The 27,957-nt window shown below is 62.2% G+C and overlaps 1 protein-coding gene across 4 annotated transcripts in view; it reads right to left on the bottom strand.

The window, feature by feature from the left end:
- Positions 1-24,767, bottom strand: part of ADCY1 (adenylate cyclase 1) — a 107,190-nt gene extending 82,423 nt beyond the window's left edge. For 3 of the 4 annotated variants that reach the window (XM_042963068.1, XM_042963076.1, XM_042963084.1), the window contains exons 1-2: positions 10,665-10,747; positions 9,552-9,701 (exon numbers count right to left, since the gene is read on the bottom strand). In XM_042963068.1, coding sequence (XP_042819002.1) covers positions 9,552-9,701; positions 10,665-10,694 — 180 coding nt within the window. In that variant the 5' untranslated portion in view covers positions 10,695-10,747. Of the gene's footprint in view, positions 1-9,551; positions 9,702-10,664; positions 10,748-24,116 lie in introns of those variants that run through there. The other variant, XM_042963061.1, reaches the window with a different exon arrangement.
- Positions 24,768-27,957: the final 3,190 nt, after the last annotated feature.

Below are 27,957 nucleotides of genomic sequence, written 5' to 3'. Positions count from 1 at the left end.
GCCCACTCAGCCACGAGGAACCGAGCGGCTCCAACACGCGCTGCAATGCGGACGCGCCTCGACGACCCAACACTCGGGGAGGGCAGCCAGGTGCCACAGGCCACACACCGTACGACCCCATCTGCCAGAAGCATCCGGAACAGGCAGACCAGGGAGACGGGACACAGACCAGGGGGTGTCTAGGTCTGGGAGGGGGGCGGGGACTCACGGCCAAGGGGCACGAGTTTCTTTCTGGGTGTTGAAAGTATTCTAAAATTAGATGGTCGCGATGGTTACTCTAAATACGGGAAAGCCGTTTTGTTGTTTCGAACTGGAAACTGAATTGATGGTACGTAGGCTATAGATCAGTAAGGCTTTTTTTTTTTTTTTTTTTTTTTTAATTAAAAGTGAATTAGGAGCGCCTGGGTGGCTCAGTCGGTTAAGCATCCGACTTCAGCTCAGGTCACGATCTTGCGGTCTGCGAGTTGGAGCTCCGCGTCGGGCTCTGGGCTGATGGCTCAGAGCCTGGAGCCTGCTTCCGATTCTGTGTCTCCCTCTCTCTCTGCCCCTCCCCTGTTCATGCTGTGTGTCTCTCTCTATCTCAAAAATAAATAAACGTTAAAAAAAAAAATTAAAAAAAAAAAGTGAATTAATGACTATAGTTCTTCTGAAGGGCGCAGGGAACTAGCCGGACATCTTTAAGAGGTCATCCCAGATCACTTAAATGGGGCTGTTTCCTGTTGACACATTTCCTCACACGGTGGGAAATCAAAAACGCCCATTTTCCTTGGTATGATGACAAACCAAATACGCGCTCTATAAACAGCCATACGTTACTTTGGGATCACGACTTAACACAATTTGGGGAACAGCAGGGCCCTTGGAGCAGAGGCCTCTGTGCTCAGGGCCCAGGGCCAGGAAGCTGATCTCGGGGCGGGGTCTCAAGAGACAGGCTTCCCGGCTGGGCTGTGGGGGGTGGCAGGGGGGAAGCCACCTGGGAGCTACAGGGTGACCTTCAGAGGCCTGTCACCCCGTCCCCACACTCTCCAGCTGTGACAGCCTCAGACCTCAGAGCTTCACCACCCAGTCGGGCAGCCCTCCCACCCCATCCCGACCCCCACCCCCAAGCCGATGGACACAGAGCTGCAGCTCACGTCCTGCCTGCCCTACCTCGTAAACACCTGTGACCCCTCTCTCTGCTGCCCGAATGCCCATCTACTGCTCCCGCTTCTCCAACTCTACCAGAAAACTCCTACACATCCTTCAAAGCCCCAGACAAATATTTCATGATGTGTTTCCCCTTCTCCATGCTGCCCGCCCCGTGGACCCCCACTCCTCCACACGGCCCACCCCACAGGACTGGCTGGAGCTGTGTCCCATGCACAGTGCACCAGGCTCCCGCTGTCCCGGTGTCTCCAGAGCCTGGTGTGGGCCAGACATTCAGATGTGCGGGGCCATGGATGACCATCCCACACAGGAAATCCATAACTGCCTCAGCTCTAGAACTTACTCATGAACCCATAAGTTCAATTCACAACGTGGGATGCCCTAGGTCAGCTGACCTGTTGGTGGGAAATGCTCGTATGCCAGCTGGGTTGTAGCGACCCCATGTCCCCGTGACAAGGAAGAGATCACAGACAGATGCGTCCAGCGTGTGCTTCCAGCCAAGCCGATACGCTAGGGGCTGCGTGGGGAGTGAAGGGGTCGTGCATGACAGGCAGCCAGAGACTGACTGACGTACCCTGTCAGGCCCAGGACACACAGAGTAGAAGAACCTCCCACCTCCGCTGCTCAGCAGCCCAGGGCCTGTCCACACATGTGCAGGGCCTGGCTGGATGCGGCTGAGCACCGGGGCCTCCAGCTGGGCCTCTCTCTGAGGCTGCACCAGCAGAAATCAAGCATGTGCTGCAGAGGGAGGGGGGCCAGGCCCATGCTGACCCCCACGGACCCCCGAGTGGCCTCAGAGGACACTGGGGGAGGGGACACTTCTGTGGGGCAGGAAGCTCGGCCCCTCCCCAGTGATTCCCACAGACGCAGCAACTAAAACCCAGGCACCTTCTCCCTTGGGACCGTGGTCAGCATGGAGTGGCCCGCTCTGCGTGGTCCCCCATGCCCAGGGCAGGCAGCTGCAGACAGCACCATCCGGGGTTCGGAGGCAGAGCCCCCCAAGCTCACTCAGGTGTCCCCGAATCCACCAGGTTGGTCTGCTGGTCAGAGGAGCGTGTTTCCCCGTTGGCTGTGGGCCGGGTCTGCTCTCGGCACCGCGGCCACTGGTTCCTGGACGCGGCCTCTCCATCTCAAGGCCCCCCAGGGCTCCCCCTGCCCAGAGCCCCTCGGAGGTCCCCTCACCCCAGCCAGAGGAAACACCCATCTTCCAAAGGACTTGGGTGAGGAGGTCAGACCCACCCGGAGAACCCCCTTTTATTATAAATGTATCCTAATCAGGCCAGTAACCAGGGCCACCTGAGCTGGCAGATGAGCAGCCCGGGATGGTCAGCGACCCACTCACGAGGCCCAGAACCTGGTCCTGGTGCCCACTGGGCCTCCCACCTCACAGGACACAGAGCAGAAAGGGGAGAAGCCCAGGAGGGCTGCCCAGCCTGCTTCTCCCCACTGTCAAATCACGCACCTGACTTCCACACGGACGCAGCAGATGCCACGGTCTGAAGGGTGTCCCCTCAACACCCGCGTGTCAAAGTCCTAACCCCCACGTGACTGTATTTGGGGAAGGGGCTTTGAGGAGGCTTAATGAGGTCTAAGGGTGGGGTCCTAATCTCACAGGACAACTGTCCCGATAAGAAGAGACAGCCGCATTGCTCTCTGTGCACGTGCACCGAGGAAAGGCCACATGAGGGGCTTTGAGAACTCAGCGGGATGCGCCTGCCTCCCTGCAGGTGGAAAGAGGCATCCAGCCGAAAGGAGGGAGGCCCCCTGTTCCCATGGGACCACCCACAACGAGGTACCCACACACAAAGCAGGAAGGAAAGCTGAGCAGGTCTGCTTTCCAGAGCTGGCTGCCGGCAGGGGGAATGGGGGTGTCCTTTGCTGCCCCTGCAGCATTGCCCAAGTCAGAAGGTCTGGTGCCGCCGGCCTGAGCCAAGGGTGTTGGAGGACCTGGGGTGGAGTGCTGTGCCCCGAGCTCTGCTAGGGGGTCCCAGGGAGGAGTGCCGTGGCCCGGGCTCTGCTGGGGGGCCCGACTGGATTCTGCTGGGGGGCCCAGGGAGGAGCACCGTGGCCTAGGCTCTGCTGCGGGGCAGCGGGGGTGGGGGTGCGGTCAGGGAGGAGCACCATGGCCTGGGCTCTGCTATGGGGGGTCCAGGGAGGAGCGCTGTGTGGGGTCAGGGAGGAGCGCTGTGGCCCAGGCTCTGCATCCCCGGTATCCGGGCAGTCATGGGGACAACACACAGGGCAGTGTTGGTCCCTGGCCGGCCTCAACCCCACGCACTGCACACTGATGTGCCAAGGGGTCCAGACGAAACCCACTCCCCACTGGGCTCCAGGAGACAAAAGGCATCCAGGCAGCCACACCCGTGAACACGGTGCTGGGAACCAGGGCCGCCCCCGCGTGTGTGTATGCCCTGTGTGTTGAGACTCAGGAGGACTGTCCCGTGCTGACCCGGGACAATCGGGGCTGGAATGGTGCCTTCTCCGCATGCCCGGTCGGCTCTCACATGGGGCTTGCAGCCTGACGTCTTACTTCTGATGCCACATCAACACATTTTAGTGGCCATGGGCTTCCCAAATCCTTGTTTTCCTTCTCGAATCAGTTTCCATAGCAGAGGCCCTTCTGGGAACTTGTGCGTTTCGTCCAGGTTTTCAGATATCCTGGCGTCTACTCACCCTGAGTATGTCCCTCGCATCTATTTTTAACCTGGCTTCATCTGCAGCCACTTAACTGTCCCCGAGGCCCTTCTTCGTGTTCCTCGGCTTTCCTAGTTCAAAGACCCAACTTTGGACGTTTTTTTCTGAAGGCAGAAGACCCTTGTTAAAAGACCCAATGCATCCTTTCAGTCTTTGAACTTGGGGATCTGTGCACCCAAACCTTCTGCTGAGCTGTGGCTCGGGACACGTGGGGCTGGAAACGGGGAATGTGGCTGGTTTCGGTGGGGGGGGCGGGGGAGGTCCTGGGTCCTGGATGTTGGCCTCCACTGCCCTCAGTGAGCTCAGTGGATCACCGCCTCCTGGGACTCGGCCACGACCCTGCGCAGGAGCTGATCTGGTGGGAAGGGGGGGGGGGTCTCCGCACCCCCAAGTCCTTCCCAAAGCAGTCCTCCTCGGAGACACGGACAACACACATAGCTGTTTCCAAGTACGGCAGAGAGCCTTCTAGAAGTTGAGTAAGCGTCCATGCAGCAGACGGCTGCTGCCCACCCTCTCCCACACCCTGTGTCTCCAGGGGCTGCCCCAGGAAGGGCTACAGAGCTGTTCCAACAGTCCCAGCTTCAAGACGCTGGGGCAGGAGCAGAACGCCAGGTTAACAACTCAGGGTTTCCAGCCACAGTGGTTGTACTTTCCTCTAGATTTACCTCCACACACAGAAGCTGTCAGTTCTAAGCCACAAGGGGAGGGGAGGGATGAGCACCCCCTTCCAGGGGGGTGGTTCCAGGCACCGGACACCCCGCCACCTGCACCGAAGAGGAACTGATCTACATGGTGTCGGATCTGCAAACAGCGGACAGGGCCCGCCAGCCCCTGACTCCGGAGCAAAGCAGTGCAGCCAATAGGTCCTGCCCAGAACAACACAGCCCGGCTGCTGGACAGACACGGGTTCTAAGGCAGGGTGTTTGCATTTCAGAGCAGGGCCCTCACTCTCCCCTCCCCTCCCCTCCCTTCCCCTCCTGCAAGCCCGCAGGCCAGGTGTTCACACAAGCCAGGCCCATCCTACAGGCACAGCCCCAGGAGGTGAAAGGCCTGCTCTGGGCCCTGCCCTCTCCTGTCAAGAAGCCTCCAGCCCGGGGACTCCTGGGTACACACTTGTGCCCCGCCCCCACCCCCAGTTCTCCCCTCTGCCTTCACCCCAAACGTGCGTCTAACCACGCCTCCTGCCTGCAGGCACTGTCAGAGTCCCGCACTTGGTCACACACCTTCCACGGCTCCCTCCCTCTTCTCCCGTGTCCTCCCAGCTGAGGCCACAACAAATAAGCGAGTCCCCTCGACCACCACACGCACTGGGTTTCTCTGCCTCTGCTCGTCCCCATTCGCCCCACCCAGGACCCCATTCCTGCCCCCGCCAGCAACCTTGCCTCCCGCAGAAGCCAGCAGGCAGGCTGCACCAGTGGCTGTTCCAGAGCCGGACGCCCCGGCGGCCCCGCCCAGAACTCTGGGACCCCCTTTCCAGAATCAGGGTGTGTCCCCAGCACCCCCTCCCACAACCAGGATGCATCTGCCAATATCCCGTCCTCCCACATCACCCAGGGCACCGTCTTACTGGCTCAGGGTCTGGAGAACACCCTAGAAGCTGCTATTAAGTTGGACTAATTAAGTTGCAACATGAAAACACAGACAAACCACGCCCAGGCCACATGGTGGGGGCATCTCTCACCTGTAACCGTGGGACTTTGGGCCACCTCTCGGCTCTCCTGGGCCTGCCAGGTGGGGATCCCTAGGCAGTGGTGATGCCCCAAGTGCCTGAAGATATGTGAGAGCCGCTGAGAGGCACTCCCCCTCTGCTGTCCCACAGACAGGGCTTCGTGAGCTAAAACCAGCCGGGCCAGCCGGAAGAAGGCCATGACCCTGAGTACAGGTCACAAGGCCACCTAGGGAGCCACTGCCGGGTGACAGACCCGATCCACGGGCTCCATCAGGAAAGGCATGGCCAGTCACAGTCCGGCTCGCCCACTCTTGGGACAGCCAGGGATGCATGGAAACAACCTGTCCTCTCTCACCCTCCTGTTCCGAAAGCACCAGACGAAACCACCAAGGGAAATGACCAATGCGTCTGAAAATAGGAACGACTGAATTTTTACACAAAGAAGTGTGAGGCAAGGGGAACACGCCTGGGGACATGGGGCCCCTCCCGAAGGAACGTCAGCCTCTCCACAGTGAGCGGCTGGTCCACACACACAGGGACACACACCACAGAGAAATTCAAACGGCACACGCAGGAAAGTGGCATCCACATCAGTGAGCCGTCAGGAGGGGCCACGTCCTAACAGACAGTGGGGTGTGAAGGACCAGACTCAACACCGGGACGCGCACCAGAATCTGGGGCCGAGGCCTCCCACCCAGGGACCTCCGGCCTGGGAATCTGCATTTCTGGCAGGTCGCCAGGGCCTGCCCAGAGAGCCACTGCTAAGTGCCATTGGGTGTAACCTACAAAGATAAAATAGAGCACAACAGTATTTGCACAACAGCTCCAGACCCAGGGAGAAAAACGTGGTCGTATCTGCCCTCCCAACAATGTAACTGAGGGAACCAAGTCTCTGTGAACAAAGACGCTCATGGGGAACGACATTTTTAAAACAGTATTAGGGGCGCCTGGGGGCTCAGTCCGTTGAGCATCTGACTTCAGCTCAGGTCATGATCTCACGATCCGTGAGTTCAAGCCCCGCGTCGGGCTCTGCACTGACAGCTTGGAGCCTGGAGCCTGCTTTGGATGCTGTGTCTCCCTCTCTCTCTGCCCCTCCCCTGCTCACACTCTATCTCTGTCTCTCTCTCTCTCTCTCTCAAAAATAAACAAACATTAAAAATTTTAAAACAACAACAGCAACAAACAGTGTCTCACTGTGCTGGGAACGGACAGTCACACACGTGCACATGCACACGTAGCGCAGAAGCAGCGGCTGCCTGAAGGCAGTGGCAGAACCCTCCACGGGAAGATGCAGAAAATAAAATCATACAGACACCAGAACGACAATGACGTGGGGAAAGAACACTCACAAAGACCAGACCCAGAGAGTACAGAGCACTCGCTGGGCTGGTGGGACTGGGTGACATTCACCATCCTGCAGATTCCCTGCCGAATGAACGTCAGCCCTGAGCCTCCATTGGGCTCCCTCCTCCATGGGATGAGAACACGCGCCCTTGCTGGCACGGCCACTTCGGACCCTCGTGAGTGCCCACACAGCCGCCGCGTGGCATCAGGAGTGCGTGTGACCGCTGACTCCCGGGGCCGGGGCCGTGGGCGTCGGGGGAGCATGCGCCTGGGAGTCTTCTGCACACGCAGCCCACACCGAGGCCACCGCTACCACAACGCACATGGCCCCCCTGACCTCCGGGGGTGCACCGGCATGAGGAGACCCTCAGGTGGTCTCTGGGAAAGGCAGCAAATGGACGGGAAGAAATGAAAATAGACAAACACAGAGCAAGCAGAGGGAGATATAAGAGAACAGAGAGAAAACAGGAGGAAAAGCAAAGGTTAGAAACACACAGAACGACCCAAAACGCCACTTTTTCCAGGACATCAAGAGCCTGGAAGGGGCCACTCCGGGACCCCATGGGGGCGACAACACTGTGCTCAAGCGTCTTGGAAGTGGTCAAGAGACCGTCTGCGGGTGGGGGCAACGCCCGCCTGGAGAAATGCTCAGGGCACAGCCCCCGAGGACGCACAATCATACACACGTGTGCGTGCGTGCATGCGTGCATGTGTACACACACACTTAGACACTCACAGCCCTGCACACACATGCACACTTCCACACTCACATATGCACACACCCATGTGCATACACAAACACACGCACACACACATGCATGTGCATACACACATGCACACTTATACTCACATCTGCATGTGTACACGCATACACACATGTACAGTTATACACATACACAATTATACTCACATCCACATATACATGTGTACGCACACGTGCAGACACAAATATACACAAATATACACGTGTGCACACACTCATACACATCCATGTGTTTGCACACGTACACACACGCACACACTCATACACGTGTGTGCACATTTATGTGCACACATATACACACATACACACACCCACACGGATGCATGCACATGTACACATGTCCCCACAATACACACATGCACATGCGTGTACAGAAACCTAGGCATGCACACACAGTCCACACGAATACAAACCCACACACGTGTGTACACACACAGACACATATACACACATACGCTTGCCCCATGCTCCACACATCCACATCCACGTGCACACGGACAAATGCATGTGTCCACGCAGGTGACACACACACATGTGCACATACGCACAGCTACTTATCTCTAACAGACAAGTCCATCCACAGACGCACACACACGTCTAGACATACGTACATCGTCTACTTCTAAACCACACCCTACCTTCACTGTAAACACTAGGTAGCGTTACGTATCTATAAGTAAACACACGTGTGCAGGTTTTAAATGCGCAGCCAGGACTCCACGCCTTCCATCTGCAAGACAGTGGGCTCTCGTGTACCAGGCAAGTCACCGGCCACTCCCATGACAATGAGGCTGAGCCCCCGACACTCTGGCGAGACGATCCAGGGTCTCCCTGGTGAGGGCCTCGCCTGAGGCTCCCAGACCACCCTGTGGGCCCCAGGACAGCAGCAGATCAGGAGACACCGCCGAGAGGGACCAGCCCGGAGACACGCGGCTGACAGTGGCTCCGGGTGGTGGGGACCATTCCAGCTCACCCCTTAGACTGGAGTGGGTGGCCTCACTGCCCCCTAGGCTGTGGCAGGAGCTGGGCAGGGTGCCCCCCAGGCTCACAGCCGAACCGCTAGCGCGGGGCCACGGGCACGGCGCTCTCAGGGCCCTGGAGGCTCTGCCTCTCCGTGGGTCATGCTGGCTGGCAGGTCGGGGCCCAGCATCCCTGCACCCACCGGCCAGGCCCTGCCTCATCTCCCTCCGCCCTGCTCCGGGAAGCTGACTGCAGCTGAATGCCACCCCAACACCTGCCCCCAGCAAACACAACACCCCCATCTGCACTTTTAGCATCTCAGCCCCCTCCAGGGCAACACACCCACACTCGGCTCCACAGCGCTCCCTGACTCCCCAGCCCTGTGGCGTCACCTGGGCACACCTTGTCTCGCTGATGGAAATCGAGGTTGGGGACCACATAGGGTGGCAGACCTGCACCTCCACGTCTAGGAGCCCCCACTGCAGCTGCCCTGTCTCCTCTGACTCGCCGAGGGCCACCTGGGCCTGAAGTCCCTAACCACTCCCACCCTACAGTCCCATGCTCCCTGCCCCACACCCCAGGCCCGCACTCCCCGCTCTGTGCCCCCTCACCCTGCCCCATTCATGTGCCCAGCTCTGTCCCCCCTGCCTAGTCCTCTCACCCCAATCTCCCCACTCCGTGCCTCCTCCCACACCCCATGCTCTCCACTCTGTGCTCCCTCACCCTGCCCTACGATCCCCACTCCATGCCCCACTCCTGGCCCCGTGCTCCCATCTCCATGCCTCCTCCCTGCCCTGGCTCCCTGCCCCAGGTCTCTCACCCTCTGGGTCCCCCACCCCATGTCCCCCGCCCCGTGTCCTGCTCCGGGTCCCCCGCCCATGCCCCCCCGCCCCATGTCCCGCTCCAGGTCCCCTCTCCGTGTCCCCCGCCCCCTGCCCGCTATGTCCCTGCAGACAAAAGCCCCACCGCACTGACCTGCTTCTCGTTCTCATCCTCCAGCCTCAGCCGATCTTCGATGCAGTTCCGGGCTTGCAGGAAGGCTTTCCGCTGGGAGCGCTCGGCCAGGATGCGCACAAACACCCCATACATGTTCACGCTGAGGAAGAGCAGGGCGTTGGCACCAAGCTGGAGGAGAGAACAGTACAGAGCACTAGGCGCGTGGGGCGCTAGCTCGACGGAGGCTCAAAGCCCCCGACAGCAGCCCGTAAGACGACCTCACCCTCTAGGGTGCTGCGGGGTCGGCCTGACCCACGGCGCAAAGTGGGCGTCACATGACTACGAGCCATCAAGGCGGGCATATCCCTCCTCCTGGGCTTGTCATGGGGCAGAACGGTATGCCAGGCGCGTCCCCCAAATTCACGTGGAAGCCCTGCCCCCCAGGACCTCAGAGCGGGCCTGCGTTTGGACGTGAGATGTTCCAGGAGGTAATTACGTGAAAACGAGGTCACCAGGGAGGGCCGGAAGCCCGTGTGACTGGTGTCCTCATAAGAAGAGGAGACCAGGACACGGACACACAGGGAGGGACGACCCCGTGAGGCCCGGGGAGGAGACGGCGTCCAAGCCACTGGGCGGAGCTGTGCTGGGCGTGACAGTTACCCCAGGTCACCATCCGAGGAAATATGAGTGCGAGGAGAGAGCAGCCACTCCGTGACCAAACAGCGGAGGAGAGCAGATCAAAAACACTAGGAAGAAAGGACCACAGCACCATAAGCACAAAGCATCACCCGAGGTGACTGAGCATCCAGAGTCCTGTGATCAGCTCTCGCTGCCTTCCGGGGACGGGAATAAGGAAGGGGCTGGCGAGAAGGAACGGTCTGGGGTGCTGGCCAAGGCCCACACTCGGAGGCTCACACCTGCTGGACCAGGAAGGAGGCCCTGAGGGACGTCCTGCTTTCAGCAGCCTTAACTCAAGGCCAGTATGGACCATCAGGGAGCCCACGATGGCCACACCACAGGTCGTGGCAGACCCGGGGAGGATCGGACCGAACTTCACCACTCAGCCTCTTCTGCTGATCTGTCCCACCTCTCTTGGGCACAGGGCACGGGGCCCCCAGGCCATTCACAGAGACAGAGAGGACACCCACCCACCTCCCCAGGGGCTGCGGTGTGTCTGAGCATCACACAAAGCCGCTGTCCTCAGTCTCTGCAGAGAGGTTGGGTTTCTGTGTCTGATTCAACGTGGGCATTTCCCTCAGGTTCTGAGGGTCACTGCTACTCCTACACCAACCAGAAATGCCCCCCACCCAGCACTGTGACCCGCACACAACTGTACAGGATGAAAGAAACACAGAGGCAGGCTAGCAGCAGTCTCTGGTCAGACAGCCCCGCCAGGGACAAGCGGGAGGGCAGACCAAGAGCCGCGTGCATGGAGAGCCCGCAGCACTGGATGGGGCCGGAGCTGGGGCAGGGGGCTGGGGTGCAGAGCAGAGACCACACAGGCCACGCAGGGACAGACTGGGGCCCACGGAGAGCACATGGCACCTCCTGTGTCCAAGCCCAGGAGAGTGTGACATGTTCCTCAGGAGGGATACACAGGGCCGGGGTCACAGACAGCAGAGCTGTTCGAGGAGGTGACAGGAACAGGAGAAAGCCAGGAACACGAATCCCCAGGGCCTGGCACATGACCATCATTGCCCGAAACCAGGGTGAGCTCACCAGCACACCTGGCGGCCCAGGTTCACATACACCTGTTGGAGCTCCCGTCTCAACACACTCGGGAACGTACCCCTGGGGACAGCACCTCCCACACACCACACCCTCCCTCAGGTCCAGGGAGCCGCCTAAGTCCTATGACCACGGTGCCCACGGTGACCTTGTTACCTCTGTGTGTCCCTATTCACCTCCATGTGACCTGCCCACCTCCATATGACCCGTTCACCTCCATGTGACCCACTCATCTCTGTAACACCTGCTCACCTCCCTGTCATCTGTCTCCCTGCAACCTGACCATTCTCCATGTGACTGGGTCATCCTCGTGTGACCCTGGTCATCTCTGTCCCCCTAAACCAATGCCCCTCTGTAGCTGGAGTACTCCTTGCCTAAAGCAGGTGCAGGGCTGGAAGGAAATGCTTCTGTGATGCTGAACCAGCCTCTCACCAGGCACGGAGGGGAGGGGGCTTATGTGGCCCTCCTGGGGGGCCTGTGCCATGTCCCAGTGACCAGGGCAGTGTCCTCTGCGCTCTCAGACCATCTGCTCTATTTGGGATCAGCTCCTGTGATCTGTTTGTGGAACCCCTTGTTGGAGGCGACAGAAGCCCGGCACATATGAAACCACCAAGGGCGGTTTTGCAGGATCAGTATTTAAACGCGTTCTGAGCGTGTTGCCCACAAGTAAGGTCCTGGGCACCCTTCCAAACTTCAAACAAGCACACATCACTGCACGAAGCACGCGTCTCTTCCTGGGCAACACATGGTCCGTCTGGCTTCTAGTGCCCCTCCCGGCCTGGGCTTCACGTCCTGGAGGCACGCCGGATGCTCTCCCGTCCTGGCTGCCCACAGCGTCCACGCCGGAGCCCCGAGCCACCGCTCTCCCCAGCAGGCACACAGGCAGAGGACCAGGCCCTCGTGAGGGGCCAGCACCCACAGACAGCCCGGCAGTAGGGCCAGGAAGCAAGCCACATTCACAGGTGGCAGACAGCTTTTCCAGAAAGTAAGGCATCAGCTGGGCCCAGAGCAGGACTCAGAAAATGTGCTGTCCCCCCAGTGAGGCTGGGGCAGGGGCGGAACACGGACTGAGGGGCAGACCGTCTGGTTAAGGGAGAGGTGGGCAGCAGAGTGGGGGCATGCAGGGCCACCTCTCTCCACACACCTTTGTCACACCTTCCCTCCAGTCAGGAAGCCCCCCCCCCAGGGAAACTGAGGCCCCACAGGCCGGTCACTGAGTGCCTGCCCGCCCTGTCCACACTGCTGAAACCCCTCACATGGAGAAGGAGTCAGTGTCCGGCAGGCAGGGTGAGGTGGGGGCAGAGATCTTGGGGTAGGGGGAATCCACACCCACATGGCCAGAGGCCTCCATGCCCCCCCCACCCCGCACCTGCCCACCTGCCTCTCTTGCGTCCCTCACTCACTCCCACCCCCGGGGATCAGGGTCCCGTGGCAGGTGACACAACAGGCCACGCTGGCCCCCTAATCAGCATCAGTGACAAGGTCACCTGCTGGCAGGTGTGGCCCAAACGGGCTGAGAAGGACTCAAGCTCGGGGAAGGGCATGTCGGGGTCCAGACCAAGCACCCCTAGAGCTGCAGGCTGGCCAGTGAGGGGGCTCCAATGCGGCTACCCCTCTTGGCCACCCCTCCCGGCCACTCTCTGGGTTTGAGGCCTCCCCGAAGGGCCAGCCTGCAGTGGTCAGAGCCCTCAGTCCCCACTCACCCCCTCCCTGCTCTGAGGGAAGCCAGCCCCCAAGCCCCCGGGTTCCAGCTGCTCACTCCTAGGGGCTCAGGGCCTCCAGACAGGCAGGCGCCTGCCTCATGGCGCCACAGGCATGTTACGGCTGCTGCCCCCACGGCTCCTTAACCCTGACCCGACCCAGGTCACTGGGTCACGCCCTGGGATGCTGCCCACGGGAGCGCTGGGCTCCTCCTTGTCCCTCGTGCCTGTGCGGTGCTCCTGCCTCTGTTCCTCTAGTGCTCCTCCAGCTGGGTCTGGGGGAGGGGGCTCAGTGAGTAAGGCCCCCAGCCCATACCTCCGGAGCCCCTGGTACCACAGGGGACTGAGCCCAGAGACCCCTCTTCGCCCAGACATGGGCTCCCCAGACATGCCGGCACTGAGCACGTGCCAGCCCCGGGCAGGAGAGGGCAGAGCTCTCCCTGCAGTCTTGCACCTCTAGCCTCGGCACACCCGCCCCATGCACCGGCCTCAGCACACCTGCCCCATGCACCCATCCATCTACCCATCCATCCACTCATCCATCCATCCACCCATCTAACCATACAAACAACCATCCGTCCATCATCCATCCATCCAACCATCCAACCATCCTCTCAAACACAACATGAGCTGGGCTTTGGACCTGTGCCCACTCCAGGCTGGGCTGGCAGGGTCTCCTTGCCTTAGACAGGCCAAGTGGCTCCAGGAACCCCGGGGACCTCATGGGCCAACAGGGGTGACAATCAAACACCTACATCGAAGCACTTCTGGGAGGTGAAAATGTGTGTGTGAGCTCAGCTCAGGGGCACACGTGGCCCACCCTGCTTCACACCAGCCCCGTCACACACATTTTCTCAGACGGGAGCTGAGGCCAATGGTCTGTCCAAGGTGACACGGGAATTACTGCAGAGTGACAGTGGTGCAGAGCCCTCGGTCCCGCCGGTGCCGGTAATGCACGTGGGTCACGGAGAAGCAGTCTCCGGTCAGGGAGCCAGCATCATCGCGAACAAGCAAACCTCCCGGAGCCATCCACCATGGCAACACTCGCTGCAGAAAAGGCAGGGCACAGCATCTCAGACGTATCGCAGGTCCTGATCCCACCTGACTGCAGAGCACAGGAACCACAGGACCGCCCGGCTCGCTGCCTCAGCAAGAAGTCCTGTTCCCGCCCCGTCAGCTCCGCAGATGCTGATGTTAACAAAGAGACACAGCCTTGGGTCATCAGCGGGGCACAAGGCTGCCGGTGGAGACTGCGGCGCGCCAGTGGCCAGAGCAGCAGGGAAAGCTGCCCAGGGCCCCTCCTGTGTTCCCGGGGAGGCGGCGGTGGGTCAAAGCAGACCCGCCCCATGGACCCCGGCAGACAGCCAGTGAGACAGGCGCTTCAGGGAAAGGGACGGATCACCTGGAGACAGGTGCACACAGCCCCCAGGCGAGCAGCGAACCCCCATGCCACAGAGGCACCTGCGGACCCTTGAGGGGGCGCCTGCAGGGAGGGGTGGAGCTGTCCACTGCGGCAGGCAGGCCCCTTCCCCCCGGCCGTGACCAACTGGAGGAGACAGGCTCTGAGTGGAGCCGGAGGTGGATTAAAAATGGACAGAACTGGGTCTGGCACGTGGAGATGAGACCGGTTCCTGCAGTGACCACAGAGCCCCAGATCTAGCCAGGAGGTTAAGGGCCACCACCCGGAGGGCAAAGGTAGGAAGGCAGCTATCAAAAAGCATGAGACCACCTTGTGTCTATGTCCCCTCCCCCGGGAGGCTCGGGAGGGGGCTCCCCAGGCATCTGCTCTGCCAGTCAGGGGCGCAGTGAAAACACAGGACACCACAACGGACGGCGTCTCCCACGACTGGGACCTCTCCCAGCATTTGCTTCACTGTCATTCTCTTGGTGCAGGTGCTGACCACACCCCTCGTGTCCCCACAGCCAGTTTGCAAAGCAGAACATCCACCGTCACTGGGGAGCACACAGAAGGGCTCGCCGAGCGCAGCCTCCCCCCCCCACAGCCCCGAGCTGGGATCACACGCCCTTGGCAGGGCCACCTTCTCTGGCCCTTGTCAAGTGAGCAGCTGCCACACATGAGGAATTCTGTGCGCTGGCCTGCGTTTCATCGCCTGGCGTCCCCACTAGGCCTCCCTGGCCACCGCCTCTGGCCTCTCTGAGCGCATCTCAGAGCCAGGCCTTGACCCGGCAGCCTGGGCCCCTCCAGCCTGCTCCCAAATCTCCCCGTGCCACTAACACCACAGCTCGGGGACAGGTGCCTCCCCTGCGGGCCAGCCCTGTTACCTACAGGACATGGCCCCCTGCCCCCACCCAGGGTACACTCCCCAACTGCACACGTATTTGTTACATAAACCGTTAGCTGCATGCATGCACCAGAGTGATGCGGGCTGTGCTGACCAAAGGATCATCTTGAATTTCACGATCACTGAAAAATTTCGAGATAAATAACCTAACCCAAGACGACCCTTTAAAAACCACAGGCCACTGCTGAGGGTGGGCCACACCTTGAAGGCCAAAGGTAAGAGGAACGTGGAGGCCAAACAGGGACCCGAGCTGTGCGGGCCCTGAGTGGGTGGGAAGCATCTGGAGACCACCTGGAGACAGCAGACCCCAAGGTGACTCCGGAGTGCAGAGGGCCAGGCAGGCACTGCTCCTAGAGTTTACAGAGCCCCGAGGCGAAGCCTGCCACTGCCCACAGTTGCCAGGAAGGACACGGTGCACAGAGGCTGACACACGGCCAGGAGTGACTGTCACATTCCAAACAGGCATGAACTCCAGCTCCCACTGAGCCATCCCCAGATCCTGGGAGGGGGGGGGGGGGGGCGGGGGGGGTGCTGGATGGGCCTTGGGGGTCCCGTGGCTTCAGTGCTGCTGGGCTTGTTGAGAGCAGATAGATGGCCTCAGGACAAGGGGACTCGGGATAAGGACCCAGTGACAAATCCTGGGGAGTCAGGAAGTGCACACAATGCAGGGCTGCAAGAGGGGTGTGAGCAGACTGTTGAGACAGACGGACTTGGATGTGAGATCCAGACAGCGGCAGAGACCCTGGCCTCTGGCCGGACACAAGGTCGGGAAAGAGTCAGTGCTGCAGGAGGGAGCCGGGAAGACCGGGCTCTGAGGGGTGCTTGGACCATTAGAGTCAACCGGAGGCCTCTGGAGAGGCTCATGCAGGCGGCCAGCACCCACCTGCTAGAGGAAGCGCAAGGTGACCCCAGCCCTTAAAATAAAAATTGCAAGAAAACAGGGACCGCCCTTCTGAGATCTTCCCGTCCTCTTTGATTCTTTCCTCCCACCTTCGGGGAGAGACCCCAAACGTGAACAAGGAGTCCGCTGCGGTGTCATCTGTCAAGGTGACCAAGCAGTCCTCTGTCCTCATCTGCCAGGGGGCTGGGCCCCCTCCCACGTGTAGCCAGCAGCTGAGGGCAGCCGGTCCCCCAGCCTGGCTCCCCTTCCCTCCTGGGAAGCCCCCTCCCCATGTCTACACTGCAGCTCTGTCCCGGCAGGAGGGCTCTAACCAACCACAGTCAGGGTATCTCAGAGGCATCCTCACCAACAAAGCTGGTGCCCACACTGCACATCCAGATGCCCTGCGGGGCCATTCATCCAGCCAGAAGACCACCGTCCCCGCCCTGCGCAGGGGAGCCCTCAAACAGGTTTCTGGAGACAGGATCTTTGGAGAGAAGGCACACTTGGGGAAGACTGGGTAGGGGAACCTGCCTGGGGAGCCCCAGGGCTCCCCCCTCCACAGCAACCACTGGGACCAGAAGTCCCCACGTCTTCCCACAGTCTTTCCCACGTCTTTCTCACATGTCCAGCCCATCTGATGACGCAAACCCACCAGTCTGGAGATTTTCCCGGGATTCAGGATTTTTAACTCTCCCCGGGAACTATCTGAGCTCGTGGCCGCAGGTGCGCCAGAAATGGTGGCCACGTGGATTAGCACCTACTGTGCAGAAATGAGGAGGGAGGTGGGCTCAGGTCACCGTGAGCCCCCCTGGGATGAAGGCCACGAGTGGAGGGGAGAGGAGGCATCACCGGCCACGCTGAGCGGAGACCCCACCCATCCTGGGGTCGCCTCCAAAGAGGCCTGGGCCGGGCCAGGGGCGCTCATAGTGGGCCCACGGAGACAGCTCCCACAGGAAAGAGACGGCCACAGCCATCCGGCAGGCCCTCTGGGACAACACCTGCACAGGTGAGCACTATCCAGCCCAGACAGAACTGCCCGCAGTGAGGCAGGCCACGCCTGGGCGGCCCAGTGAGGCGGAGGCTTCTCCCAAGACAGGTGGCGCAGTCTGCATGCACGTGGCTGTACCCGGCCCAGGGTCATGCTCAGGCTTTAGGAGGCAGGCGGTGACACAGGAAAGAAGCTGCTGGATGTATCTCATCCCAGAGAGCCCGCATTCTCGGTGGGGGTGGGGGGTGGGGGCTTTGGAAGGGGGAGTAACACACACCAAAATAACCAAAAATAATTCTGTGCCTATTGAGACAGCACCTCAAAATTTAGCCAGTCACTGCACACCCCATACCCTGGGGTCACTGCCCCCATAGCCCGGGGTCACTGCACCCCCACCTCGTAGTCACTGTACCCCCATGCCTGGGGTCACTGCCCCCTCATCTCGTGGTCACTACCTCCCCACCTCGTGGTCACTGCCCCCCCCAAGCCCCGGGGTCACTGCTCCCCCCCCCATCCAGAAGAATCAGGTCCAGGGTCCTGGGAACAGAGAAGGATCCAGGGAGGATGCAGACACGGGCCCACCCCTCGCCCCACGCATGGGGGAGCACAGGACGTGAGCCCCAGAAGCATGGCCTGGCCCTGCCTGGACTGCACTCACAGAGCACACAGAGGGGAGGGGACACAGGCATCCCGCCCCTGGTCACTCGTGCCCACGCTCGAACCTCTCACCTGACCCCCCACCCAGGCAAAGCCCAAGTGGGCTCACTTCATGGGCAGTCACCCCGTGAGGTCACCCGAGGTCATGGAGCCAGAGGGCCCTGGGCCCCGTGTCCTTCAGGACAGAACTCGGTACTACTAATTAATATAAGTATGCCCTGTGAGCGCCTCCAAGCGTGTGCCCATGTGTGTGCAGGTGGGTGTCTTTGTGTGTGTGAACATAGACAAGTGTGAGGACGTGCATGGCACATGCATGTCTGAGTGTATGTGCACTTGGTAAGTGTGTGTGTGCACGTGTGTACTGTGAGTTTGTGCACGTGTGGGTGTGTACTGAGTGTGGGTGCGTGTGTGTGGGTGTGTACGTGTGCATATGTGTGAGTGTGTGCACATGTACGAGTGTGTGCACGTGTGCCAGACCTGGGGCTGCACATGACCAGCACCACCAGGTGTGCAAGGTCCCTTCTGCCGGCCTGCTCAGCCCCTCGGTGCAAACCCAGGTGCCTGCAGCAGGGGTCGTCACCCAGGCCACAGGGCCACCCCCCTCCCCCAACCACAACCGACAGGAAGTGGTGGGACACGCCCCGAGGACACTCCGTCTGGACAGATGGCCTGCCGCCAGCATCCGGGGCGTCTCTTCCAACATTCGGCCAAGACCAGACGTGGATTCACAGAGCCGGAGAAAACGCGCAGGTCCCAGGCCACCAGCAGCTGGTGGGGACCAGAGGTGGCTCTCATCCCACTGAACACTGGGCCACAACCAGCAGACCGAAAGGTGCCTGAAGACGTATCCGCTCCTACAGAGCCATGGAGCCACCCGGAGGAAACCGAGGCACGGGGTTAAGTCCCCTGCCCGAGGTCCCACAGCCGGGAACTGCACCCCACCCTCGCACAAGCCCACCACCCCGTCTGGGTTGGGAAGCGGAACAAGGATGGTTCTGGGCTCTGAGTCAGCAGGAACACAGCACAGTTACCTGTCCCCCAGGGCGCTGAGCCCTGGCCCTCCAGACGTCGGGGGTGGGGGACAAGAGAAGGGTATCGCCGAGAGCCTCCGGGTTCCGGAAAGGGCAGCTGGGCAGCATTCACAGCAGGTGGAGACAGTGGCAAGCAGACACTTCCCCACAGAACCCCACTCTGGTCTGGGCCAGGCAGCAGCCCCCACGCCCACTCATGTGACCCCTGCTCCCCACTGCACCCCAGGGGCCCCCAAACAGAAACCTGATCAGACCCCTCAGCTAAAAAGGCTTGAAGGGCGTTGGTGCTGTGTTCTGAAGAAACCGAACTGCTGGCGTGCCCTGCAGCACCCACCTGAGTCCTTCCGTGCCCACCTCCCTGGCTGAGCCCAGCCCAGCAGCCGCAGTGCCATCCATCCAGGATCTTGGCTGGAGCACTGGCCTCAGGAAGTCGCCCTGAGCCCTCCTTCCACCCTGTCCCCTCCATACGCCTGCGAAGGTCACACAAACTCCCCAGCACTGACCGCAGTCCCGGTTGGTGACCGGGGTCCCTTGCAGACTGCAAATCCTGGGTAGAGGACCTGTTCCCGTGGGCCCCCTCCCCCTTCCCCTCCCCGGGGGCTGGCACCCAGGCATGGATCGCAGAGCTATCCAGAGAAGGTGAGCGTGCCCAGTCTGTCCCCAGCGCCTCCACCGGTCCACCAGTGGGGCCAGACTCCAGCACACGCACAGTTCCAGGGTCCTGGCACATGCTGGGGCAGCAAAAAAAGCATCTGGGACCACCCTGAGGGGAGCAGGCCAGAGCCCTGGCCTGAAGCTGGGTGGGTACCGTAGGCGTCCAGGCCCCTGCTTCTGGTCAGCAGATTCTGCTGCCCCCAGTGTGGGCCATCCCAGGTGCTTCTTCAGGTTAGGGCCCGGCGGGGAGGACAACACAAGTGAGTCTCCGAGGGACACGCCGGATTGTGGGGAGGGGACCCAGTGGTCAGGCAGGCTGTGAATCAGGTGTTCCCCGGGGAATGCCCACAGGACGCAGACCTGGAGGCATGGGGGAGACACCCCTTGCCACCGGGGGCTCACAGAGTGCTCAGGGCTGTAAGCCTGCAGGTGGTGGGAAGCCCAAAGTGCTAAGAGCAGAGCCCCGCCCAGCCACCAGAGGCCTATGGAAAAGGGGTGCCGCTGAGGACAAGAAGGCTGTCATGGGGGCACTCCTCACCAAGGCAGAGAACCCCACTACCCCCCCCCACGCCTTCACACAGCAGCAAGAGGACCCACCTGTCTTCCCCTTGCAGCCCCCACCCAGCAGCAAGGGGTCAGCCAAGACAGGTGGCTGCACCAGCAGGGGAGCAAACAGGTGACAGGGCCCAGCCAAGCTGGGGGAGGAGGAGGGAAGTACCAGTGGGGAGAGGGGCCAGCCCGGGCCTGGCTGGGGTGGGGGGGCAGGGGTTGGAGGCCAAGTCAAGGGGGTCCAGCAGGGGCAGTGCCCAGCTGGAGGAGGGGCCCTACTTGGTAAGGGCCCAGCTGTGACCAAAGGGCGGCAGGGGCGGGGCCTGTGGAGGGAGGGGCCGGGGAGCCAGTTATGGTCCGAACAAGGGGGCTGTGTAGGGAGGGGGGAGAGCCAGGGAGGGGAAGGGGAGGGGCCTTGGGGTGTGGCAGCAGGGGGGCGGGGCAGCTGAGGGACCAGCAGGGGAGGGAAATGAGGGCAAGGGGAAGGGGGAAGGAGCACTGGCGGGGGAGGAGCTCGGAAGGGGGCTGGGCACAGGAAGGGACAGACTCCCCCCAGCAGGAGGAAGAGCCGGCGTGTGGGTGGTGGGCACAAGGCGCATCAGCAGCCTGGTGGCCTGGGCGCCCCCTTGCCAGCAGCACTAGGGTTCCCCCAAGAGCTCAGAGGAATTGGAGGAGGGACACAGGGGGATTCCAGCCAACTCCCACTTCGCCAGGACGAGGGGATGGTGGTTTCTGTGGTCCTATCAGAGGTTCAGAAGAGGGGGAGGGGTGCACTGAATAGATTTCACTTATGAGGATAGGCGACGGAGCAAAACCATTGTGCACAACACAGTGGACCCTGTGTGGGCCCACTACAGCAATCTTACCCCACCCTGGCCCAGAAGTGGGTGTTTGGGGTCCGTGGGGGGTAGGAAGCTGGGGCTGGCAGGCACGCAGAGCCCTCCAGTGGGGGCACCCTGAGCCAGCCTCTCTCCTCCAGGCACACCCCTCTCCCTGCCACCACCCCAAGGCCTCCACCTTGGCGTGCACACACACAGTCCCCAAGCGGCCACTCTGTCCTCGAGTCCCTGAGTGCCACCACCGGGAGCAGGGGGCACATGTGTCCTCTCCCCCTTCCCTCCTCCTCACCCCTCCCAGCACCCCAGGATCCACTCACCACCCCACCCCCATACCCCCACCTGGGCCCCAGGTCTCCAGGCAGACCTCAGGTGTTCTGGAACAAAATGCCTTCAATTCTGACACATTGCTCAGTTAAATAAAAACAAATTGCTTAGTTTAGATGCAACCAGTGGGCAGGGAGCAGGGGCACAAAGAAGGAAGGGGCTCCTCCTGGGGGCTGGGCTGGGTGGGGATAAAACCATGTCCCTAAACTCTTTCTGCCCTGAGGGCAGCAGCAGGCGCCCCTCCAGGGAAGGCGGTCTAGCACCAGCCCCAATGTCAACTGTGCAGTCGTGGCCTCCTGGGTCCTCTTAGCCTGGGCCAGCCTGGGTTCCACAGGGTCCCCACAGCACATGAGCCACATCCCAGAGCTCCGCACAGCAGGGCAGAACAGGGCTGCTGCAGGAAACCCCAGAGCCTCCCTGAGGAGGGGCAGAGGCTCTGGGAGCCCCCACATGAACCCCTCAGTGCCCAGAGCAGCACTCCCCAGCACACAGAACACCCCATGCATGTGCAGTAAAGCCAACAGCCTGGCACAGACTGCCTCAGTCACCCCACCCCTGCACAGCCTCCTTTGGGCCTCCACCTCCAGCCCCCAGGGCTTCCGCTTGCCCCGAACAAGACCCCGAGGAATACAGGACCATCCACACGCGACCACCCTGCAGGGTAGCAGGGACACTGGAGAGCATCGGCAAGCAGGGGACGGGCCTGACACATGGGGTCCCACCTTCCCCGCCCCGCCTCCAGGCCAGGCTGCCCAGCTGCCCCAGGACAGGTTGGTCCACACCTGGGGGACACCCAGGCCCTCACCAAAGTTTCTCTGCACCCTCCCCATCTGTTTGTCCACATCGCCACCACCACTAGTGTTTGTAGACTTGAACAGGAACATTCTGAAGGAGCCCAAACACAGTGGAAGCAGAAGACTCTGAATACGAGCTGTTCCAACAGATTTCCAACGGCACCCCAGCCCTGCAGGTGGGGAAACTGAGGCCCTGGGATGGATGGGGGCGTGCGTTGCCCCGCTGCGGGAACCCCTGAGGATCTGGGCTCCCTGGATAGGCTCCCCTCCCCCACAGATGCAGGGGCCCCTCTCATCCTGGGGGCAGAGCTCCCTGTGCCCAAGGCACCTTTGCAGACTCTTTCCTCTCCCTGAATTCTCTAAAAGGAACAAGCGGAAGCTACGTAAAAAAAATTGTTTCAGAAAAAGACAATAGTACAGCTTTTCACTGAATCGACTGAACCTCGGGTACCCCAGAACCCTAGTGGCCCTGGCCCTGGGCCTGTCCAGGTCAGCTCGGGACCGGCACCACCGGGGGCTGACCTGGCCGCTGGGCCTCCCCTCTTGTGCTGGCAGGGAGGCTGTCGCGCTGGGGGGCCTGGCTGTGGGGGCCAGACAGCCAAGGGGGGGGGGGGGAGGGCTGCGGGGGAGGGGTTCAGGAGCACCTCCTGAGGCCGTCAAGCAAGGGCCACATGCTGCCCACGAGAGGCCAGAGGGAGGTGTGCTGGAGAGCCCTGTGGGAAGGAACCCCCTCCCCTCCCTGCATGCAGGCAGCCCTCTGGCCCTCTTCCCTTTTCTCTGCCTTACCTCTGTCTCTGGCTTTCACCCCTACTTTCTTCCTCTCTCCTCCCCACCTCCACAAACCCCTTCCTGGGCCCCCCCCCCACCGCAGCCTCTCTGCCAGCTCCCTTCCCCCCTTCCCTCCTCCTCACCACCCCACCCCCCGCCACGTGCTGGCCTCTCTGGGCCTGAATGCAGGTCCAGCATTGCACTCACAGCCCCTCTGACCATGTGGGCCCCTGCATCCCCGTCGGGGACACCTCCCTCGGTCCCTGGGTGGTCCCTGCATCCCCATCCCTCGGTCCCTGGGTGGTGGATCCTGGTCCTGGGCACCCCCCCCCCAGACTCCCCTGTCTGATTCCCTCACCTCCTCCTTCTTCCCAAGCTTGCTCTGTCCAGCTCCCCTCATCCCATCGCCCCCACCTCCTCCATCTGCCACATTCTGTCCCTGGATGGGCTCGCCCACCTCATCGGATTCCCCCACCCTCCTGCCAAAACGCCGCCAGAGACAGAAACAAAACCCTCCTTCGGGGGCCCTCCAAGCCCCTGTGGGCTGGGCTGGGCTGCACTTCCCCCACCCCCCCCCCACCCCTCCCCACCCCTGCCAGGCTCTGAAAGCCCCACACAGCAAAGACATCTGCCTCCAGGGTCCTGGGGCCCAGGGAGGAGCCCGGGGGGAAGCGGCAGCCTCCTTGTTCCCGCTAGTGTCTCACCAGTCCGCCCAGAAGGCAGTGACAAAGTTCAGGCGCTGCCAACCTGGGTCAGGCCAAGGCAGCGCGGGGGCGGCAAGGACCAAAGCCCCATTCGACCTTGGCAGACGTATCTTTCTAGACCAGAGACGGGTCCGTAATGGGTGCCAGAGTGACTGGAGAGGACCCAAATCCTCGTCCCCTCCCCACGTCCCTGGGGTGCTGCAGGCCGGGAGGGGGACTCTGCACGCGGTCCAGGCGCGCTGGAGAGGCGCCCAGAGCTGTGCGCACAGCCAGCAGGAGCCCTGCCCGCCCCGGAGCCGATCGCGCGCCCACTTTCGGTCCCTCCTGCGGGATGTGTGCCGCCAAAGAGCGGCAAACCGGGATCTGGCCCTGCTTGGCCGCTCCCCAGCTGCCTGACCTTGGGCCAATCCTTGCCCTCTCCACGCTCGCGTCTCCACGCCCCACACCCAGGGGCGCTTTGTGGACGGTAACTCGGAAAAGAGGCGGACCCTCGCAGCCCCCCACTGCGTCCTCAGCTCGCTGAGTGACCTTGAACGCCCCCCCCCCCACACACATACACACACTCGGGGTGTCAGTTTCCCCACCTTCCCAGTCAGTTGATGCGCACCGGGCTTCCAGTGTCCCCAGTCCCTCCCGGGCAGGTGTGCCCCAGACCGGACCAAGGGCGCGCGGCGGCACTTACCGTCCTCCAGAGACGCGGGCGCTTGGCGGGTACCAAGGTGGCCGTGACCACCAAGTGCGAGGCGGCCACCACGAGCCCGAAGCCGATGGCCAGCAGGCTGCGCACGGGCAGCAGGGCATAGGACACGAAGGTGACCAGCAGGAGCTGCCACACGCCCTGGTCGGCGGTCGCCGGCCCCGAAGCGGCGCCGGCGAGGGTCCCCGCGGGGCGGCCGAGCGCGAAGGGGCAGCACAGCAGCGCGAAGGTGAGGCTGAAGAGCAGCGCCAGCTGGCCGACCTGCTGCAGCTGGGGCACCTGCAGCGAGCGCACGTTGGTGACCACGAGCAGCGCCAGGAAGAGCACGCAGTGCGCGGGGTGCGAGCCCCGGGCCAGGCCGGCCGCGGGCCCCGGCGCGCCCAGCAGCTCCGCCAGCGCCAGCGCGCCCGCCAGCCCGCTGAGCACCGCCAGCGCCTTCAGCGTAGCCGCCTGCTCCAGCCGCAGCGTGTAGCCGCGGAACAGCGCCTCCAGCTCGGGGCACGCGAACTCCTCGTCGCACGCCCGCAGACCGCGCCGGCCGCCCGGCCGGGCCGCCCGCTCCGCGCCCCCGGGCTCGCCCGCGCCGCCTCCGCCTCCGCCGCCGCCTCCGCCTCGGCCGCGCGGCGCCCCCGCCATCTCAGCGCCATGCGGCGGCGGCCGGGGCGCCGGGGCGGGCGGGCGCGGGCGGGAGGCGCGGGGCGCGGCGGGCCGACTCGGGGCGCCGGCTGCCCCGCGCGCGCGCGCGCCCCGAGCGCGTCCCCGGCCGCCGCCGCGCCTGCGCACTGCGCCGCCCGCCCCGGGCCGCGGCGCTCCGGCGGCCGCGCTGCGACAGCCCGGCCGAGCGCCGAGCCGGGGGGCCGCGTGACCGGGGCGCCCCGCCGCGCGCCGAGCCTCAGTTTACCCCGCTGGGCCGTGTCTTGGGGCGTGGACAATGCTAGCGTCGCGCGCTGAGCCCCGGGGGTGGGGGGTAGAAGGGGGGAGTTGGGGGGAGCCGGGGTTGGGGGCGTCTCCCCGCCCACTGTGTGAGTCCCGGGAGAAGCAGGCCCCTCCGCTCTAGAGGCGCCCTGGGGGCGCCCCGGGGCCTGCGACGCCCCCTCGCGGGACCCTCGCGCGGCGCGCTGGACGCGCGTCCCGTCCGGGGCGGGGGCTGCGAGCCCTGGTAGCCGCGGCCGTGGCCTCCTGGCTTTCCCGCGAGCCAGGCCAGAGTCCCGGCAGGCGATGAAGCTGTAGGTGCAGGGGTGGGGTGGGAAACGGCGCCCCGTAGGGGGGACGCTGCAAACAGACGTGATGGCGGCACGCATTCTCCCAGCAGGAGAAACGCGACCGTGGGTCCCACCCAACGACTCCCGTGCCACGGCTTCTGCTCACTCGGTCCCAGGGAAGGGGCTTGGTGCTCACACTCGCCCCAGGGCGGGTGCCTCCGTCCGCCCTCACACCCCAGGATGGGGTAAGCAGCTGGCTTCAGGAGGCTTGCGGAGAAGTAAAGGCTGTCGGCAAAACCCCTGACCCCTGCGTTATGCCCTGCTGCTTCTCATCCACCCCTCCCTATGCGAGGACCAGGAACTGGGGGCCCCAGAAATCACAGAGCCCAGGAGGCTAGCCCTCTGCAGGGGTCCTTCCCAGGTGACTTCCAGACCCCAGGATGCGGTTGGTGTGGCCCAGGCACGGGTCTGTGTTAGAGGCACTACAGGGATTTCAGTCGGTCCTGGGGTGAGAGCCACTGGCCTGGCCGTGTGTTTTTGTATGGGCTCAAGATCTAGAACATGGGGCCATATGAAGTTGCCATTTTTGTTAATTGCACAAAGCAGTCACACGTCAGCTCTGATCATTGTAGAGATGGCACCTCAGGGTCTGCCCGGTCAGGAGCTCACACCATTGCATTCTCGACAGCTGGCATCAGCAGGTAGTCACATACTCGGTGGCCACCCCACCCCTCCTCCTGGACAGGCCTCCCCACGCAAGGCGCCTCCTCTGTGAAGCCCTCCTGACTCCCCCACCCCTGTACTGCTTCCCTGTGTGGGTCCCCAATCCCCCTAGGACCCTGTGCTCTATCTGATCACCTGGTCACTTGTCCTTGTCCCCTCTTGGACCTGGCAGCCCCCGGGGCAAGGGGAATCTGGAAGTCACCTGCCTACCCCTGTTCCTGGCTGGCCTGGCAAAGTGCCCATCTTCCTCATCTTGTCCCCACCTGTCCCCAGCAGTAGCACAGTCTGCGTGATCTTTCAGGCATCAACTATCAAGAGTACACTCTCTTGTTAAATGTATGGTGTAGTTTTATGTCCTAATGATCAGGAAAGGAAAGCTGAATAATGCCCAAAAGTTGGGCAAGCCACCCGAGAATGAAGGCATGAAGTGTCCTGGGGCCAAGTTCACAAGCCAACAGAGCCCCCTCCCTCACCAACACACCCACAAGATGATGTTGGCATCCACCTCTTTCCAAGAGCCCGCTCTCTGTTGGGGGCGGCAGAAAGAGGTTCCAAACAGGGACAGCACCCTTTGCTCACTGCCACAGGTGCATGTCCTACTAAAGCACCCAGGGCCACTGGTCACTTTCCTGTCCGTCATCCAGTTTGCTCCGTGGCTGTCTGGAAAGGAGGAATCGCGTCCTCATTTTGTCGCTGAAGAAGCAGAGGCCTAGAGAGGCTTGCACATTGCTGCCCGAGTCACAGAGACTGGAGGTGCCAGGGCCCCCAGGGAGCCTCCTACTGCATGCGGGGGGGCTGCTGGTCCCGTTTGCTGGGTTGAAAGACAAGGACTTAAGTGGGCAGTTTGCAGCCAGGGATGACGGGCAAGCTGTCTGAGACACAGTGCGGTTCCCACGCCCCGTGCCCTCGTGGGTGTCATCGGTTTAATCATGCGCTGAAGTCCTAACCCCGCGGTACCTGAGAATGTGACCTTCTTTGGGGCGAAGGTCATTACAGGTGTCCTTCAGACAAGGCCACACTGGAGTTGAGCAAGTCCTCCTCCAGTATGACTGGTGTCCGTATACAAAGGGGACATTTGGAGACAGACACACAGGGAGAAAGCCTGAAGGCAAATCACGCCGCCAGAAGCCAAGAAGCCACCAGAAGGCAGGAGCCTCCCCCCCCCCCCCACCGCCCCTGCCACCAGCGCCTTCCCAGAGAACTCGGTCCTGAGACGCTGTGATCCCAGGCTCCCTCCCAGCCCCCACAGCCGTGAGAATAGATGTCTGGTGTCCAAGCCCCGAGGCGGCCCTGGTCCAGCAGCACGCCCAGCACGTGCCGTACCCTGGGTAATGCTGCCTGTTACGCAGGGTAAATATTGACCCATGGCAAAGTGGCCGTGCAGATGCAGTCGGGAAATTATGCTCCTCCTGTAAGCACCAGGGCCGCTCGGGAGGTGAGCAGAGTAACCCATGTGTGTGTGCTAACTCTGGCCCTCCTGCTCAGGTGGCTGACAGCCATCTCCCACCCAGCCAGCTCCTCATTCAAGGCAGGACGCCAGCCTCCCATGCGTCCCTCTGACTTTCCATCGCTTACAAATCTGTCTCTTTGCATCTGAGCCTTGTGCTTCAGAGGAACCCCCTGAACTGGCCCGGATCGTGGGTGGGCATGGTGTGGCATGGGCCCAGCCTGGAGCCTGGCCCAGCGTCATGGCCTTCCCAGGGGCCGTGTGGTGTCCTGGCTAAGGGTGCAGACCTGTGCCATGCCGCCCAGCTGTGTGACTTTGGGCAGGTTACTGACCCTCTCTGTGCCTCATCTCCACACAACGAGGATGTAAGAGTGCCTTGCTCACAGGCGGTCGTGGGCTGAGAGCCCCGAAGCTGCCCCTTGTAAGCACGGAGTAGAGACAGCTGCTGGGCCTA

This window comes from Panthera tigris, chromosome A2, assembly GCF_018350195.1.
Source record: "Panthera tigris isolate Pti1 chromosome A2, P.tigris_Pti1_mat1.1, whole genome shotgun sequence".
Lineage (NCBI taxonomy): Eukaryota > Metazoa > Chordata > Mammalia > Carnivora > Felidae > Panthera > Panthera tigris.
Note: the sequence above shows the minus strand (reverse complement) of the source record. Positions and strands in the feature narration are given on the sequence as shown.